Source organism: Lepidochelys olivacea (genome assembly GCF_965140295.1).
Source record: "Lepidochelys olivacea isolate rLepOli2 genome assembly, chromosome: 2".
Taxonomy (NCBI): Eukaryota; Metazoa; Chordata; order Testudines; family Cheloniidae; genus Lepidochelys; species Lepidochelys olivacea.
The window spans coordinates 261,157,312-261,171,362 of NC_140412.1; the positions used below are offsets into that span (position 1 = coordinate 261,157,312).

The 14,051-nt window shown below is 43.3% G+C and overlaps 1 protein-coding gene across 5 annotated transcripts in view; it reads left to right on the forward strand.

Annotated features, from left to right (window-relative positions):
* The window catches only part of ADCYAP1R1 (ADCYAP receptor type I), a 184,358-nt gene that overhangs the window by 34,424 nt on the left and 135,883 nt on the right, over positions 1-14,051 (forward strand). For all 5 annotated transcript variants that reach the window (XM_084619285.1, XM_084619286.1, XM_084619288.1 and 2 more), the window contains exon 2: positions 8,825-8,989. In XM_084619285.1, the coding sequence (XP_084475411.1) occupies positions 8,939-8,989 (51 nt within the window). In that variant the 5' untranslated portion in view covers positions 8,825-8,938. The remainder of the gene's footprint in view (positions 1-8,824; positions 8,990-14,051) is intronic.

The window sequence follows — 14,051 nt, forward strand, 5'->3', positions numbered from 1 at the left end:
AAACAATTCAATGTTTATTGGGGTGAACTTCCAGCAAGCATGATTCCAGTTTCCTTCCTTAGTGCCCCCCTTCCCAGCTCTGACACCACAGAGTCTTACACCTGTGTCCCTGTTCCCATTCCTGCCCTTAGCCAAACATGATTCCAATTTCACCAACCCCATTCCCTGTTCCCATTTCCCCCCCCCCACACCCAACCCATTTCCTGATTGACTTCAGACTATATAGTAAAACTTGAGTTCTGCTTAGCTATACCTTAACCTATCATTTTCCTGAAATTTAACTAACTAGTCCTAACATATTGTAACATGATTATTTAACCAATTATATCCCACCACCTTAATTAGTTTACGCCCAGCAAAATTAATTATACAGCAGACAGAAACAATCACAACCAGACAGAGATTATACAGACAAACAATAGCAAAGTGGGAACTATAATGACAAAACAATACAGAAGTGAGGATTTCACATCCCAGCTATTGATAAGTGAGTTTTTGCCAGACAGGATGCTATCAAACTAAGTTTCCTTTTACATCTTCTAGGCACTTCCCTTTCTCTGGAGGCGATAGGCATTATCAGGACAGGATTGTATTCCTAACAGCCCAATAGCACCTTATTTCAGTGTGACTAGTTTGGAATGTGAGGATGTGACCATACGCTTCCCAGCTTATGGCTGCCTCTGTTGCTTAGCCGGAGATCTCAGCCTAAGATCAGGGCCTCAGACTGTCACAGTAAGAGGAGCTTACGCCGGCAGACAGTGATTTTGATTCTTTCTTTTATACCTCTATAACTAGCTAAGTGATAAGAATACACCTAAATTCTTAGAGTATAGGCCTTTACAGAGAGGCCTGAATATCTATATCCTAACCAGCTGAGGATCTGGCCCCAAACTTCCAAACCCCACCAAGTAACTGCTGATAAAGATGAGATGGAAAAAAACTATTATGTTGTCCTTCCCTGCTGCCCTTACAAGATTGTCCCCTATTTTATATTTTCTAGTGTCCAGTCTAGTTTACTAAGCAATTAGGCACCTACCACTTTCCCACTGGGCAACTCTTGTACAGTACAGCTGATCTTGCTGTCAAGAAGGCCTACTTGATGTTCAGTCTAAATACCCCAATGCTCCATATGCCACCCATCAGTAGAATAAGGTTCTGGAACAGCTGTCCAGTAGCAGGAGAGGAGGTTAACAACCTAAATGGTTTTAAGATGGAGCTTGATACATTTATTAATGGAATTATATGACAAGGTTGCCTGCGATAGTACTAGGAGGCCCCTTCCAGTCTTATATTCCTCAATACTTTTGTATTGCATTATAGCCACCTCTAACAAATTCTCTTCCTTTTCCTATGCTTATAGGTGGTTTCCGTAGACTTCTCTAGTTGTTGCTTAGCCAAGCTGCACATACTTGGTTGGTCTTTTAAAGATGTTCTCACCATAGGTGAGTTCCTGCAGCCCTTGCCTGACGAAAGCACCGAGTGTAGCATTGAAGGTGTGAGAGGGAGTCTGAAGGGAATTCCCGAAGCTGCAAGCGACATTTTCATGTGCTATGAATTAGGAACACCACCTCTGCTACACGCAGTCCCGGCTACCTTTTATAGTATAAGCCATAACAAAGCAGATTAAAATACTTAAATAATGAGGAACCACTGGTTCACATCTCAGCCATAGATAAACTGAGAGCCATGTAGGTGGGTTTGCATTTGTTACTTGGATGAGAGCTAGAAAACCATTTGTGTCTGCTGTACATGGACATGGGGAAAAATCCCATTAACTCATGGTCCTGTCAGAGTAGGATTGTTCCAGGAAGTAGATTAGAATTCCCTCTATTGCTTTGTCCAGTGTATTTTTCACTGGTTTAAGCAATGGTGCTTTCACAGGTTATCTTGGAGGAAACTATTCCAGTCTCAATAGACCTCACTTGGATTTTTTTTTCCTGGTGTGCAACCTTGTTTTTCTTTTAGCAGCTTCACCTCAGTGCTTTAGCTAAACAATTCCTCTCACTGCTTAGTTCTTACACCTGGTGATACTTGTAAACTATCACCACGTATGAGCCCCTCTAGTCATCATTTGGCCAAACTAAGCTTTTTTTTAGTTGCTCCTTGTGAATTAGTCACTCCACCCTCCGTTGTTGTTGTTGCTCTTCCATGAATTTCTTCTGCTTCATCAATGAGATTGAGGTGCCCAGACATTCATATGGTATTTGTTTCACCAGGACTTACGGCTTCCTTGAAGCATGATGTGCTCTTTTGATCTGTAACATTACAGTATTATTAATACTATTTGTAGCTCTATTCTTTTATTTAGTATCTGTTTGTATTACAGCTGAAACTAGACCCTCCAACTGAGATTAGGGCCCAGTTGGGCCAGGTACCATATGTGATAAATGAAGGTGGGGATAGCTCCCCTTTCTGAACACCCAGCCAACCAGTTAGCTGTAAAGTCCCTCATGGTGTCTGTTCTTTGCTTGCTTTACCAGCAAAGGGTTAACAAGCCCACAGTTAAAAGAAAAGGAGTGGGCACCTGACCAAAAGAGCCAATGGGAAGGTAGAACTTTTTAAAATTGGGAAAGAAACTTGCCCTTTGTATGTTGTTCTCTGGGCTGCAGGGACACAGAGCAGTAATGCTTAAGCAGCTTTAAACCAGGTATAATTATAGATGATCAAGTCATACTTCAAACCTACTTACAGATATGTAAGTAAAATTAGGGAATGTCTAAAAAGATGTGATTAGGGTTATTTCTTTTATTTCTTATTGGCTTGTGGAGTCCTCTGTGCTAACCCCAGATGCTTTTGTTTGCTTGTAACCTTTATACTGAACCCCCAAGAAAGCTATTTTGGGTGCTTGATTTTTGGAATTGTTCTTTTAAAATCTAGCAAAAACCTAAGTTCCAGATGTATTTTCTTTCTTTTTGTTTTTAATAAAATTTACCTTTTTTAAGAACAGGATTTGATTTTTGGTGTCCTAAGAGGTTTGTGCATATGCTGTTTGATGAGCTGGTGGCAACAGCTAATTTCCTTTGTTTTCTTTCTCAGCTCTTCCCTGGAGGGGGGGTGAAAGGGTGGAGGGTACCCCACAGGGAGGAAATTCCCAAGTGCTTTTCCTGGGTCCAAGTGTTTTTTTATTTTGCATTTGGGTGGCGGCAGCGTTTACCAAGGCATGGTCAGAGAAAAGCTGTAACCTTGGGAGTTTAATACAAGTGGAGTGGCAAGCATTAATTTTTAGAATCCTTGTGGTCCCCCACCTTCTGCACTCGGAGTGACAGAGTGGGGATTCAGCCTTGACACCATACTTGAACAGAGTAAGAAATATTCCCTGCCTTGAAGAGTTTACAAGAGGAGGCAGGACAGACAGGTGGTGGGAGAAAGATGGGGAACTGAAGCAGAGAGCGATTAAATGACACAGGAAATTTACAGCAAAACTGAGACTTGAACCAACATGTCCTGAGACTGTTTAGTGTCTTAACCACAAGACCATCCTCCTTTCTCTCGCGCGCGCTCTCTCTCTCTCTCTCTGTGATCTTGTTTGTCCCGATCCTGCCAAGAAAGGCAAATATTGCTTTGGTATCAATCCAAAGGCCTGTATACCCTGTAAATGGCAGGTTTCAGAGTAGCAGCTGCGTTAGTCTGTATTTGCAAAAAGAAAAAGGAGTACTTGTGGCACATTAGAGACTATATAAATTTGTTAGTCTCTAATGTGCCACAAGTACTCTTTTTCTTTCTCCTTACAGTGTGTATGGTAACACCCATTGTTTCATGTTCTCTATGTATATAAATCTCCCCACTGTATTTTCCACTGAACAGTATCCCCGATAATGTCACAGCAAAACTGGTGGCTGAACTTTGTGACTTTGTCCTCACCCATAACTATTTCACATTTGGGAACAATGTATACCTTCAAATCAGCGGCACTTGTATGGGTACCCGCATGGCCCCACAGTATGCCAACATTTTTATGGCTGACTTAGAACAATGCTTCCTCAGCTCTCATCCCCTAACGCCCCTACTCTACTTGCGCTATATTGATGACATCTTCATCATCTGGACCCATGGAAAAGAAGCCCTTGAGGAATTCCACCATGATTTCAACAATTTCCATCTTACCACCAACCTCAGCCTGGACCAGTCCACACAAGAGATCCACTTCCTGGACACTATGGTGCTAATAAGCCATGGTCACATAAACACCACCCTATACCGGAAACCTACTGACCGCTATTCCTACCTACATGCCTCCAGCTTTCACCCAGGTCACACAACACGATCCATTGTCTACAGCCAAGCTCTACGATACAACCACATTTGCTCCAACCCCTCAGACAGAGACAAACACCTACAAGATCTCTATCAAGCATTCTTACAACTACAGTACCCACCTGCTGAAGTGAAGAAACAGATTGATAGAGCCAGAAGAGTACCCAGAAGTCACCTACTCCAGGACAGTCCCAAGAAAGAAAATAACAGAACGCCACTAGCCATCACCTTCAACCCCCAACTAAAACCTCTCCAACGCATCATCAAGGATCTACAATCTATCCTGAAGGATGACTCATCACTCTCACAAATCTTGGGAAACAGGCCAGTCCTTGCCTACAGACAGCCCCCCAACCTGAAGCAAATACTCACCAGCAACCACATACCAATCACAGTCATACCAATCACAGAATCACACGGTTGGAAGGGCATACCACACAACAGAACCACTAACCCAGGAACCTATCCTTGCAACAAAGCCCGTTGCCAACTGTGTCCACATATCTATTCAGGGGACACCATCACAGGGCCTAATAACATCAGCCACACTATCAGAGGCTCATTCATCTGCACATCTACCAATGTGATATATGCCATCATGTGCCAGCAATGCCCCTCTGCCATGTACATGGGCCAAACTGGACAGTCTCTATGTAAAAGAATATATGGACACAAATCAGACGTCAAGAATTATAACATTCATAAACCAGTCGGAGAACACTTCAATCTCTCTGGTCACTCGATTAGAGACCTAAAAGTGACAGTTCTTCAACAAAAAAACTTCAAAAACAGACTCCAAGGAGAGACTTCTGAATTGGAATTAATTTGCAAACTGGATGCAATTAACTTAGGCTTGAATAGAGACTGGGAGTGGATGGGTAAAACTATTTTCCCATGTTTATCTCCCCCCCTCCCCCCCGCCACTGTTCTTCAGACGTTCTTGTCAACTGCTGGAAATGGCCCACCTTGATTATCACTACAAAAGGTTTTCTCCCCCCCCTCCCCTGCTCCCTGCTGGTATTAGCTCATCTTAAGTGATCACTCTGGTTACAGTGTGTATGGTAACACCCATTGTTTCATGTTCTCTGTGTATATAAATCTCCCCACTATATTTTCCACTGTATGTATCCAGTGAAGTGAGCTGTAGCTCATGAAAGCTTATGCTCAAATAAATTTGTTAGTCTCTAAGGTGCCACAAGTACTCCTTTTCTTTTTGCACCCTATAAATGACACTCACAACACTGACACCCTTTCTACTGCTCATAAAATCATTTAAATAAAACAAAACCCCCACACCCTACCCTAAGCAGAGTTCTGACCCTGTAAAGGGAGAAGTTCCAGACACTCCATAATATCCACTATGGTCTTCACTATTTCTCTGGATTTTACATGAAGAGTGCATTAGGTACTATCTTGAGGGGTGTCATTTGAAAACCTTAAGGTAGATAAATGGATTTCTGTGTATCGATGAGGTTGCCCATCACCGTAATATCTGAGTGCCAGTCTAAATGCTGATCCTGGTCATTATAGTTATGGTATCACTGTCATCCCTACATTTTTCTGCATGATTGTTTTCCAGATGTCCCTCCTTGAATCATATTGGTTTCTCATTTTTTAAATAGAGATGCTCAGTAAATATTTCCAAGATGGGAAATGAAAACATTCATTTCTCTTATAAATGGAGCGTGCATTATGGAAAAGTTTGAGTTGAGTGTCTTCTGGAGATTAATTGAAGCATGTGCTTCTATGTTGTTTTCCTTTCTACCATGGGTTCCCTTTGGAAGAAAAGTGAGCAGAGATCAGTTCTAGCCATTAATCGGTGTTTCAGACCGGAGGCCTTTACAAAGAGTGACTGCTGTGCAGATTTTCTGCTTGCCTTGTTGTAGACTCCTACCGCGTGTTAAAAAATCAATCAATAAAAGTCAAAGGCAGGGGGGAAAACGGACAATTAAATAAAGCTGGAAAATGGGCATGTGTAGAGATGTGCAAATAACAGATTTTTTTTTTTTGGCTCACTGGCTGTAACAAAAAAATCAAAGACCCCCCATTGTTTCAGGTCGCTGAACAAAATATTTCGTTTAACCCGAAACAAAATGTTTCGTTTTGCTTTAGAGCGTTAACCTTTAAAACTAAATAATTAAAGCTGAAGAAAATTTTGGGGGAAAAAATCCTTTAAAACAAAGTAAAAAAAAAAAGTCATTCTTGAAAAAGTCAAAACGAAATATGTCAATTGTTCTGGGGAAAAATTATGGATTTTTTGCATCAAAACAACTGGATGAATTTTATACCAATTTGCAGAGTATTTCTGTCAACACGGGGTTTGCATTTTCAGTGGAAAAACAGTTTTGCCCGAAAAATTTCAGCCCTGCGCTAGGCGTGTGGGGTGGGGGTGGGGTTGGAGACATGGCAAGAGGATTGGTTTCAAAATCTGGTTGAAGGAATTCTGAGAAATCATGTTGGGTTTTTTTTGTTTTTTTGTTTTTGTTTTTAAAGCCAGGTAATGGGGGTGTCTTAGGTTCACCGGGGGCTGTTCTGTTTTCTTAAGTGCTGCGTAAAGCTGATGGGTTTGGAACTCTGGAGAGCAGGGTGAATGGATGGTTTAGAGTTGCATGGGGGCATAAGCAGCCCATGACTCTAGATTGCTCTTAATGCTACATCAGCCAGGGGGAATTTTGCGTGGATGGACGCTGGCTATCCCATGAATTCTTATTGAATTTAACACGTGCGAGCATCCAACCATGTGGATTCAGTTGCGGAATCGGGGCCCTGGGTCATGAGAAACTTGAAAGTTGTCCTTGTCTAATGCCTAGGTGACTAGATTTGGAAGTCTCGATCCAGTTTGTAGTAGGCAGGTTTCCATTTCTCCCTTGCACAAAAACCTAGCCACTTTGTTGGCCTTCTCTACAGAGGGGCCAAGGAACGCAGGGGAACAGAGAACAAACACTCCTAACATAGGGCTGTAGGGAAATTTTCCACTCTCTGTGAGAAACATTTTGTGGAGCTACATAGAGGATTCCAGCCTCTATCAGTGTTGGTCCGTCATCTCTTTAAAATAATTACAATAATAGAGTCCTGAGGGCCATTATTTTAACACAGAGCATCCATCCTGTAACTAGCATATTTCTAATGCATGCATTACCATGGTAACTAAATGCCATGCAGGACAGTAAGTCAGCAGTAGCTCTTCAATCTTCTCCCACACTTTCCTCCCAATATCCCTCATGTCTTGCAGTAAGAAGGTAGAGATCAGTCTCCATACCCCTCTCTGGGCTTCTTTGCCAAGGCTGCCAATAGGAGAGCCAGTTACCAGCTAACAATCTGAAAGCTAGTCTGAGCTGTTGCCTCCGCCTGGCTCCCATGTACACAGGCTCTTTTTAATGGTGTGACTCTTATTTCCCACCTCCTCACCACTAAATGTCAGGATGGACTTTTTCTGTCCTCCTCGGCTGAGATCTTATCTCTCTCTCTCTCTCATTATTTGATAAAACATCAGGAAGACAGTGGAGAAGTAATTAAATTCAGTACCTGAGCGGCGAGCGAGGGAAGAAAGGGAGGAGGGTGAGTATGGAGAGGTTTTTGTGAATCATTTTCTCCTCTATTTAGTTGAGGCCTGGACTGAGATGACTAATGTAGAAGGAGAGGGTGTTGTTTTTTTTTTTTTTTTAAATGAAAGGCTCTCGGCTTCCCAAATGCTAATATCGTGCCAGCAAGCTGCAGTCAAGGTTGAAATTGGAAGGAATATTGAACAGCCCTCGATTGGAGAGTTATTTCATATTTATCTTTATTTATTTATCTTGTTGCTTGCAACCCATTTCCCTCCCCGTCTTCCTTTTATTTATCCTTTTACTAGACTTAGCCCTCACTTTTTCTGCATCTTTTTTCTTTTGTAAGAATAACTATTGTTTTTCCCCCACAACATGTACGATTCTGGTATTCATTTTTGAATTCTCTTTACTTTTTTCTCCCCTCACGTATAGCGTTTCTGTGTTACCTTTGATCCCTCTGTTAGGTTTTCCCTTTTCTTCTTCTTTTTTTTGGTCATGTTGCTGACCGGTATGCCAAACTGAGGGCCCAGGGAAATTGTATCTTCTGTATATCTCCAGAGAACTAGGGCTAGATTCCCAGCTGTTCTCAATTGACATAGCTCCAGTGAAACCATCACCAGCTAAGGGTCTAGCCCCTTGATTCAGCCCAAGAAGTGAAAGTTCCCCTGCACACCCATCAAGGGACTCAGTCCAATCCTTGGGTAGTTCAGTGTTCATGACCCTTCAATCCCTGGCCTTGTACCAGTTGTTACATTCAGTCCCTTTACTTTACTTTTCTTTGGATGTGTTTAGCTTTTATCATTTACATTGTTTCAGTAGTGCCTTTGTTCCAAATTATTGATAGCACAATAATGTCCATTTCCCCCACCCCCCAATCAAGGATCAGGAGCTGTACACATAAGTAACAAGATGTTGGCCCTTCACCTACACAGCTCACAATCTAGGTATTGTAACCCCTGTTCCTCTTTCCTGCAACTCTCCTTCTTATTTCTCATAATTATAATTCTCATACTGTTTCGTTGCAGAGACCTGAGCTGAGTCTTGAAGACCGTGACACTGGGATCGGCAGATGGTGTGTGCTTGAGCCACAAGAACAGCTCTAAGTTGCTATAGATTGGCTAAATATCTATTAGGAGAAGATGGCCATCTCCTTGAAGATCTGCTTCTTCACTCTGGTGCTGCTTCCTCTGGTATGGAATCCCAGAAACAATGTGTGTCTGTCTCTGTAATGGTGGTCTGTGGGTGCATGTGTTTTAAATGCATGGGGTTGTTAGCCCATACTAGGGGAAGGGCCTGTTGCTGACAATGGTTGAGGGCTCTCCGGATTCCCCCTTAGCTTCTATTAAACCACTTTCCGCTTCTAGGGCAGATGGGGTAGAATGATGCTCACTGCTTTTTTTGTACATGTGAAGAAGGCAGGGTCATATAGTCTACGTGTAAGGGCTTATCTACACATTTCCCAGTTTCAGGTTCCTGAGCATTCCTGAGCGCTCTCTGGGTTTAGCTCAGAGTCCTCTGGAGCGTCCTCTGGGGTGCCCTGGATCCCTTCTCTCCTCTTGCACATGGCTTTCTCTCCAAATCATGGAGTTTCTCTGGTCCCTTCTCTCTCTCTAAAATATTCAGTGAAAGACCATCGCTTTGTCAGGTAACACCCACTCAGCCTTATCTGATTATTAAAGCCCTCACCAGGTGATCCATTGCTTACATACTTCCCCACTTGAATTCGATTTGGTGGTTTGACTTATGTGGCAGTTATCTCTTTTTGTCCTGGGGTGCTCCCTTCAAAAAGGGCAATCATCAATATTTAACAACCCTCTGTTGTTAGCCGTGTGCCACCACTCGAGATGTTGGTCCCAGGCAGAGGTAAAAAGACAGCATAGACCAGCCTTACAATCAAAATGGAGTTGCCAGTCTGACAGAGAGATAGAGTCCCTAAAATCAGACAGGTTTCAGAGTAGCAGTCATGTTAGTCTGTATTCGCAAAAAGAACAGGAGGACTTGTGGCACTTTAGAGACTAACCAATTTATTTGAGCATAAGCTTTCGTGAGCTACAGCTGACTTCATCGGATGCATTCAATGAAGTGAGCTGTAGCTCACGAAAGCTTATGCTCAGATAAATTGGTTAGTCTCTAAGGTGCCACAAGTCCTCCTTTTCTTTTTTGTAAAATCAGACAGAATCCAAAAGCTGTACGTAGGCACAGTGCTCTAACCCCTGTCTCTTCAAACAGGCAGCTGATGAATTGAAGAGAGACAGGAGGAGTTCAAGGTGGCAGGACAAGGTGGCAAACAAAGAGGCTCTTGCACTTGTGCTAGTGGGGCTGGAAGAGGGAACTGAGAGGAGGCTGATGCTAGATAAAATGAGGAACTGGGAATGACAAGCTCAGTGAGGTTTGTAGACTCAGATTTTTCAAGGCAAGACGGGATCATTTTGATCATCTAATCCAACCTCCTTCACAACATAGGTCATATAACAGCAGTTCCCAAACTTTTTGTCAGCATGACCCTATTTTAATGAACTATTTCTGTCTGGGACCCCAGGCAGCCTGGGAGATGCCATTTTGTAGAGCAATATGGAGTCCTCCACACAGCGTGACCTTGAACGCACTGTACATGTGAGGTCACACTGTGCAGAGGATGCCATTTTGTAGAGCAATATGGCGTCCCCCATGTGATGTGACCTTTCCTGCACCGTGCGTGCGAGCTCACGCTTTGCAGAGCAAAATAGTGTCCTTAGCACACTACGGATTGGTGCAAACCCATCTGCTGATGGTGCGACCCCATTCTGTGTCTCAACCCACAGTTTGGAAACTGCTGCCCTGGAATTTCACCCAGTGATTCCTGCATCCAGCCAAATGACTTGTGGTTGAATTAGACCATATCTTCTTTAAATCATTCCATTTTGATGTAAAACCTCCAGTGATAGAGAAATTCTCCACAGACCTTGATACAGAGGCGTGTCAAGAGGAATTCCATAAAAGGTTTTGGGAAGGAGCCACCCGAGGGCCCCTGAAGTGGGAATCTTCTGCCAAGATTTTCAAAAACTGACTTGCAATATTGAATGTCCAGCAAAGGACGCATTTAAAGTGGCCTGATTTCCAGAGGGTTACTGCTCAGAAATTGAGGCCCATTTCAAGTGTCTCAGATTGGGCGCCCAAAGATTGAAACACCCAAAATCACTAGTCACTTTAAAACAAAAATCTTGTCCTTTATTTCTAAAGGTGAATTTTGTTGTTATTGTAACTATATAACAGATCTCTTGAGCTTCCAGGTGAATGGACTTCCTGGTAAGTGTCAAAAGGCAACAAGCCACTGTTTACTATCTCCTGCATTTCAGTAAGTTGCTATGATCGCTGTTGTGGATAATTAATGATTGACTATGGCTTCTGTAATGGAGCAGCACTCGTTTGGTCATAATGAACGACCAGAAGGCAAAGCAGGGTTAATAGGATAGAATACTCGTCTTTTCTTCATATCATTTTCTACAGTGGCTCTGTACCTGTAGACAGTGCAAGATTTTGCTATGTCTCCTGCAGGGTTCCAGAGAGTAACATCGCTGATTCCCCTCCCCCCCCCCACACCCCAATACAGGGAAGACTTATGCCCAAGGCAGAGGTTTTATTATAATTTCTTTGTGTGTTAATTATTCTTTCATTTTTCTTCCCTCGAGTTTTCTCTCTCAAGCTGGAGCCTGTGCATATTGCACTGATGTTATTTACACTGTATGCCTTGTTGTGGCCATAGCTTGCTTTGCAATATCTGTACTAGTGGGTTAGCTCTCTGCTTTGACTCTCTGAATCAAAAGTGACATAGATCCCCTTCACTTCTGGATCTCCCTGTTCTGTACAGTATAGATGTCAGGAAGCCAATCACATTATCTTGTTGAATTTTACCAGATTCCTTTATTAAGTCAGTTGCAAATATCACTGCAAAGTTTTAGAGCAAGCTAATTTCCTTCTTACATGCTGCAGACTAAGAAGCCCTGTAAAACGCTTTCTTTCCCACACCCTGCTGCCTTGTTTTGCCTTTCTACACACACAGCTGATGTTTGATAAATCTTTATGGTACTTCCATGACTCCTATCAACGTAGTATCTGAGCACCTCACAAGCTTCAATGTCTTTATCCTCACAACCCCCTTATGAGGCAAGGCTGTTATTCCCAATTTACAGATGTGGAACTGAGGCACATAGAGATTAAGTGACTTGCCCAAGGTCACACAGGAAGTCTGCAGCAAAGCAGGGAATCAAACCCAGGTCTCCTGAATCCCAGACTAGCACTCTAACTAGTGGGCAAGTCACTTAGTCTCTCTGTGCCTCAATGCCCCATCTGTAAAATGGGAATAATAGCCCTGCCTCACAGGAGTGTTGGCATCTCTTGGCATGATGTAAATTCCCTAAGGCAGTTGGATGGACTGGATTCATGGGCCTTTTCTGTACTTAGAAGAAAGCCGTCACTGGTGAGAAACCAATGTAGACACACAATTGCAAACCCCAAATTATAGGAAATATATGACTTGCACTGGTTGAGCTTTCCTTGTTTCAAGTCAGAGTGAACTCAATCAGTGCAAGTCGTGCCTTTTCTTGTCTACGCTTGGAGATTGCACCTGTTCAGCTTGTAGACTGAATGATCATGATGGTCCCTTCTGGCCTCAAAGTCTAACTTCCTGCACATCGCAGACTACAGAACCTCAAACCCCTCCTGTAATAGGCCCATAACCTCTGTGAGTTATTGATGTCTGCTCCCTGGTTGCAGAATCAAGGCTAATCCCAAATATAAACAAGGCCATGTGGTCCCCTTCCACTGAGGAGAGGATGAAAGGGAAAAAAAATATCCCAAAACTTTCTGCTTATTTCATCCCATGGAAGTCCATAAGAGTAAACCTCATCTGTGCAGGAGACAGAGCTTTTTCAGAGGCCAGTCCAAGATTGCGGAACAAACTCCTCCAGGAACTAAGGGCCACCACAGACCTTACTGCCTTCCACTTCAAGTGCAAGGTGACCTCCCTTCTGTAACATAAACACAGAGCAGTGTATACATTAACCCCCAAACCCTACCCAAACCTTCTGCTGCATGCCCAGTTGTCACCTGGGTGGGAGAGAGAAAGAGAACAAGCCGCATGTGACAGATGTTATGCATTAATGTGCTGCGCTACTGGAAGGTGCTCAGATACTACAGTGTTCAGGGAGGTAAACAAGCCTATACAGAAAAGGGCCCTACCACTTTACCCTCTGCTTGTGGGAGGGGTTAGAAGAGGCAAAGAAAGGGCAGAGGATGTGGTCTTCTCACCACATGCAGCATGAACATCTGGGAACTCCTGGACAGCCGTGTCATGAATTTTGGAAGAGCTGAGCATATCCCTGCTTTCCTAGACTGCCCTTGCTCCTGGCAACTTCCCTGATTGCAGCAATGCCCCCTTCTTTTGGAGGTGGAAGTCAATATTGCTTTGAGAAGCGTCATCTGTGGCATGAATTCTGCAGCTGATCCATGGCTATGGAATACATCTGTAATGTCATGTGCATGTGTGTACAGTACTTAGCACAATGGGGCCCTGATCCCTGAGTTAGGATGGATGCTGAAAAAGGTGTTATTAAATGTCATGTTTCTGGGCTTAAGCCAATTTCTAATGAGTCATGGAGTACGACTGAAGTTTGAGTAGACATACCTGAGTTGGCTTTATGGCTCCCACTACCCAAGCTAGCTAGATTTAAAGCAGGTGAGCTTGTACAGCCTGGGCTGAAGCCTGGGCTGCCACAGTTCCACTGCTCTGGTACCTGAGCGAGCTAGATTAAAGCTAAAGCTAACACAAGCTGCATTCACACCCCGGCTACCCTGCTGACATACTACCCTTAGAGACCAGGAGGAGACCTACTGTGGAGGGAAGATTATCCCATATTTGCCTTTGGGGTTCTTGCACTGTTCTCTGAAGCATCTGCGACTAGTGGCTGTCAGAGACAGGACGCTGAGCTAGGTGGATCTCAGGTCTGATCCAGTCTGGTGATTGCTACATTCCTAGGCACTACTGTAATGCAAACAATAGAGACATTATTACTAATGGGTTTAAAGTGATTTTAACATAAATGGATATGGTTTTTACCTCAGTGTCCTCAACAGAGTCGGAGCTGATGAGGTATCATGGATGCCGTCACTTTATCAGGTTTATATTCAACCTCTCTCTCATTCTTTTCTCTGTCTTGCCTGCATGTGCCTTCTCTTCATTTGTCCAACTGTTCTCTGCACCCTTCAATCCTTTTC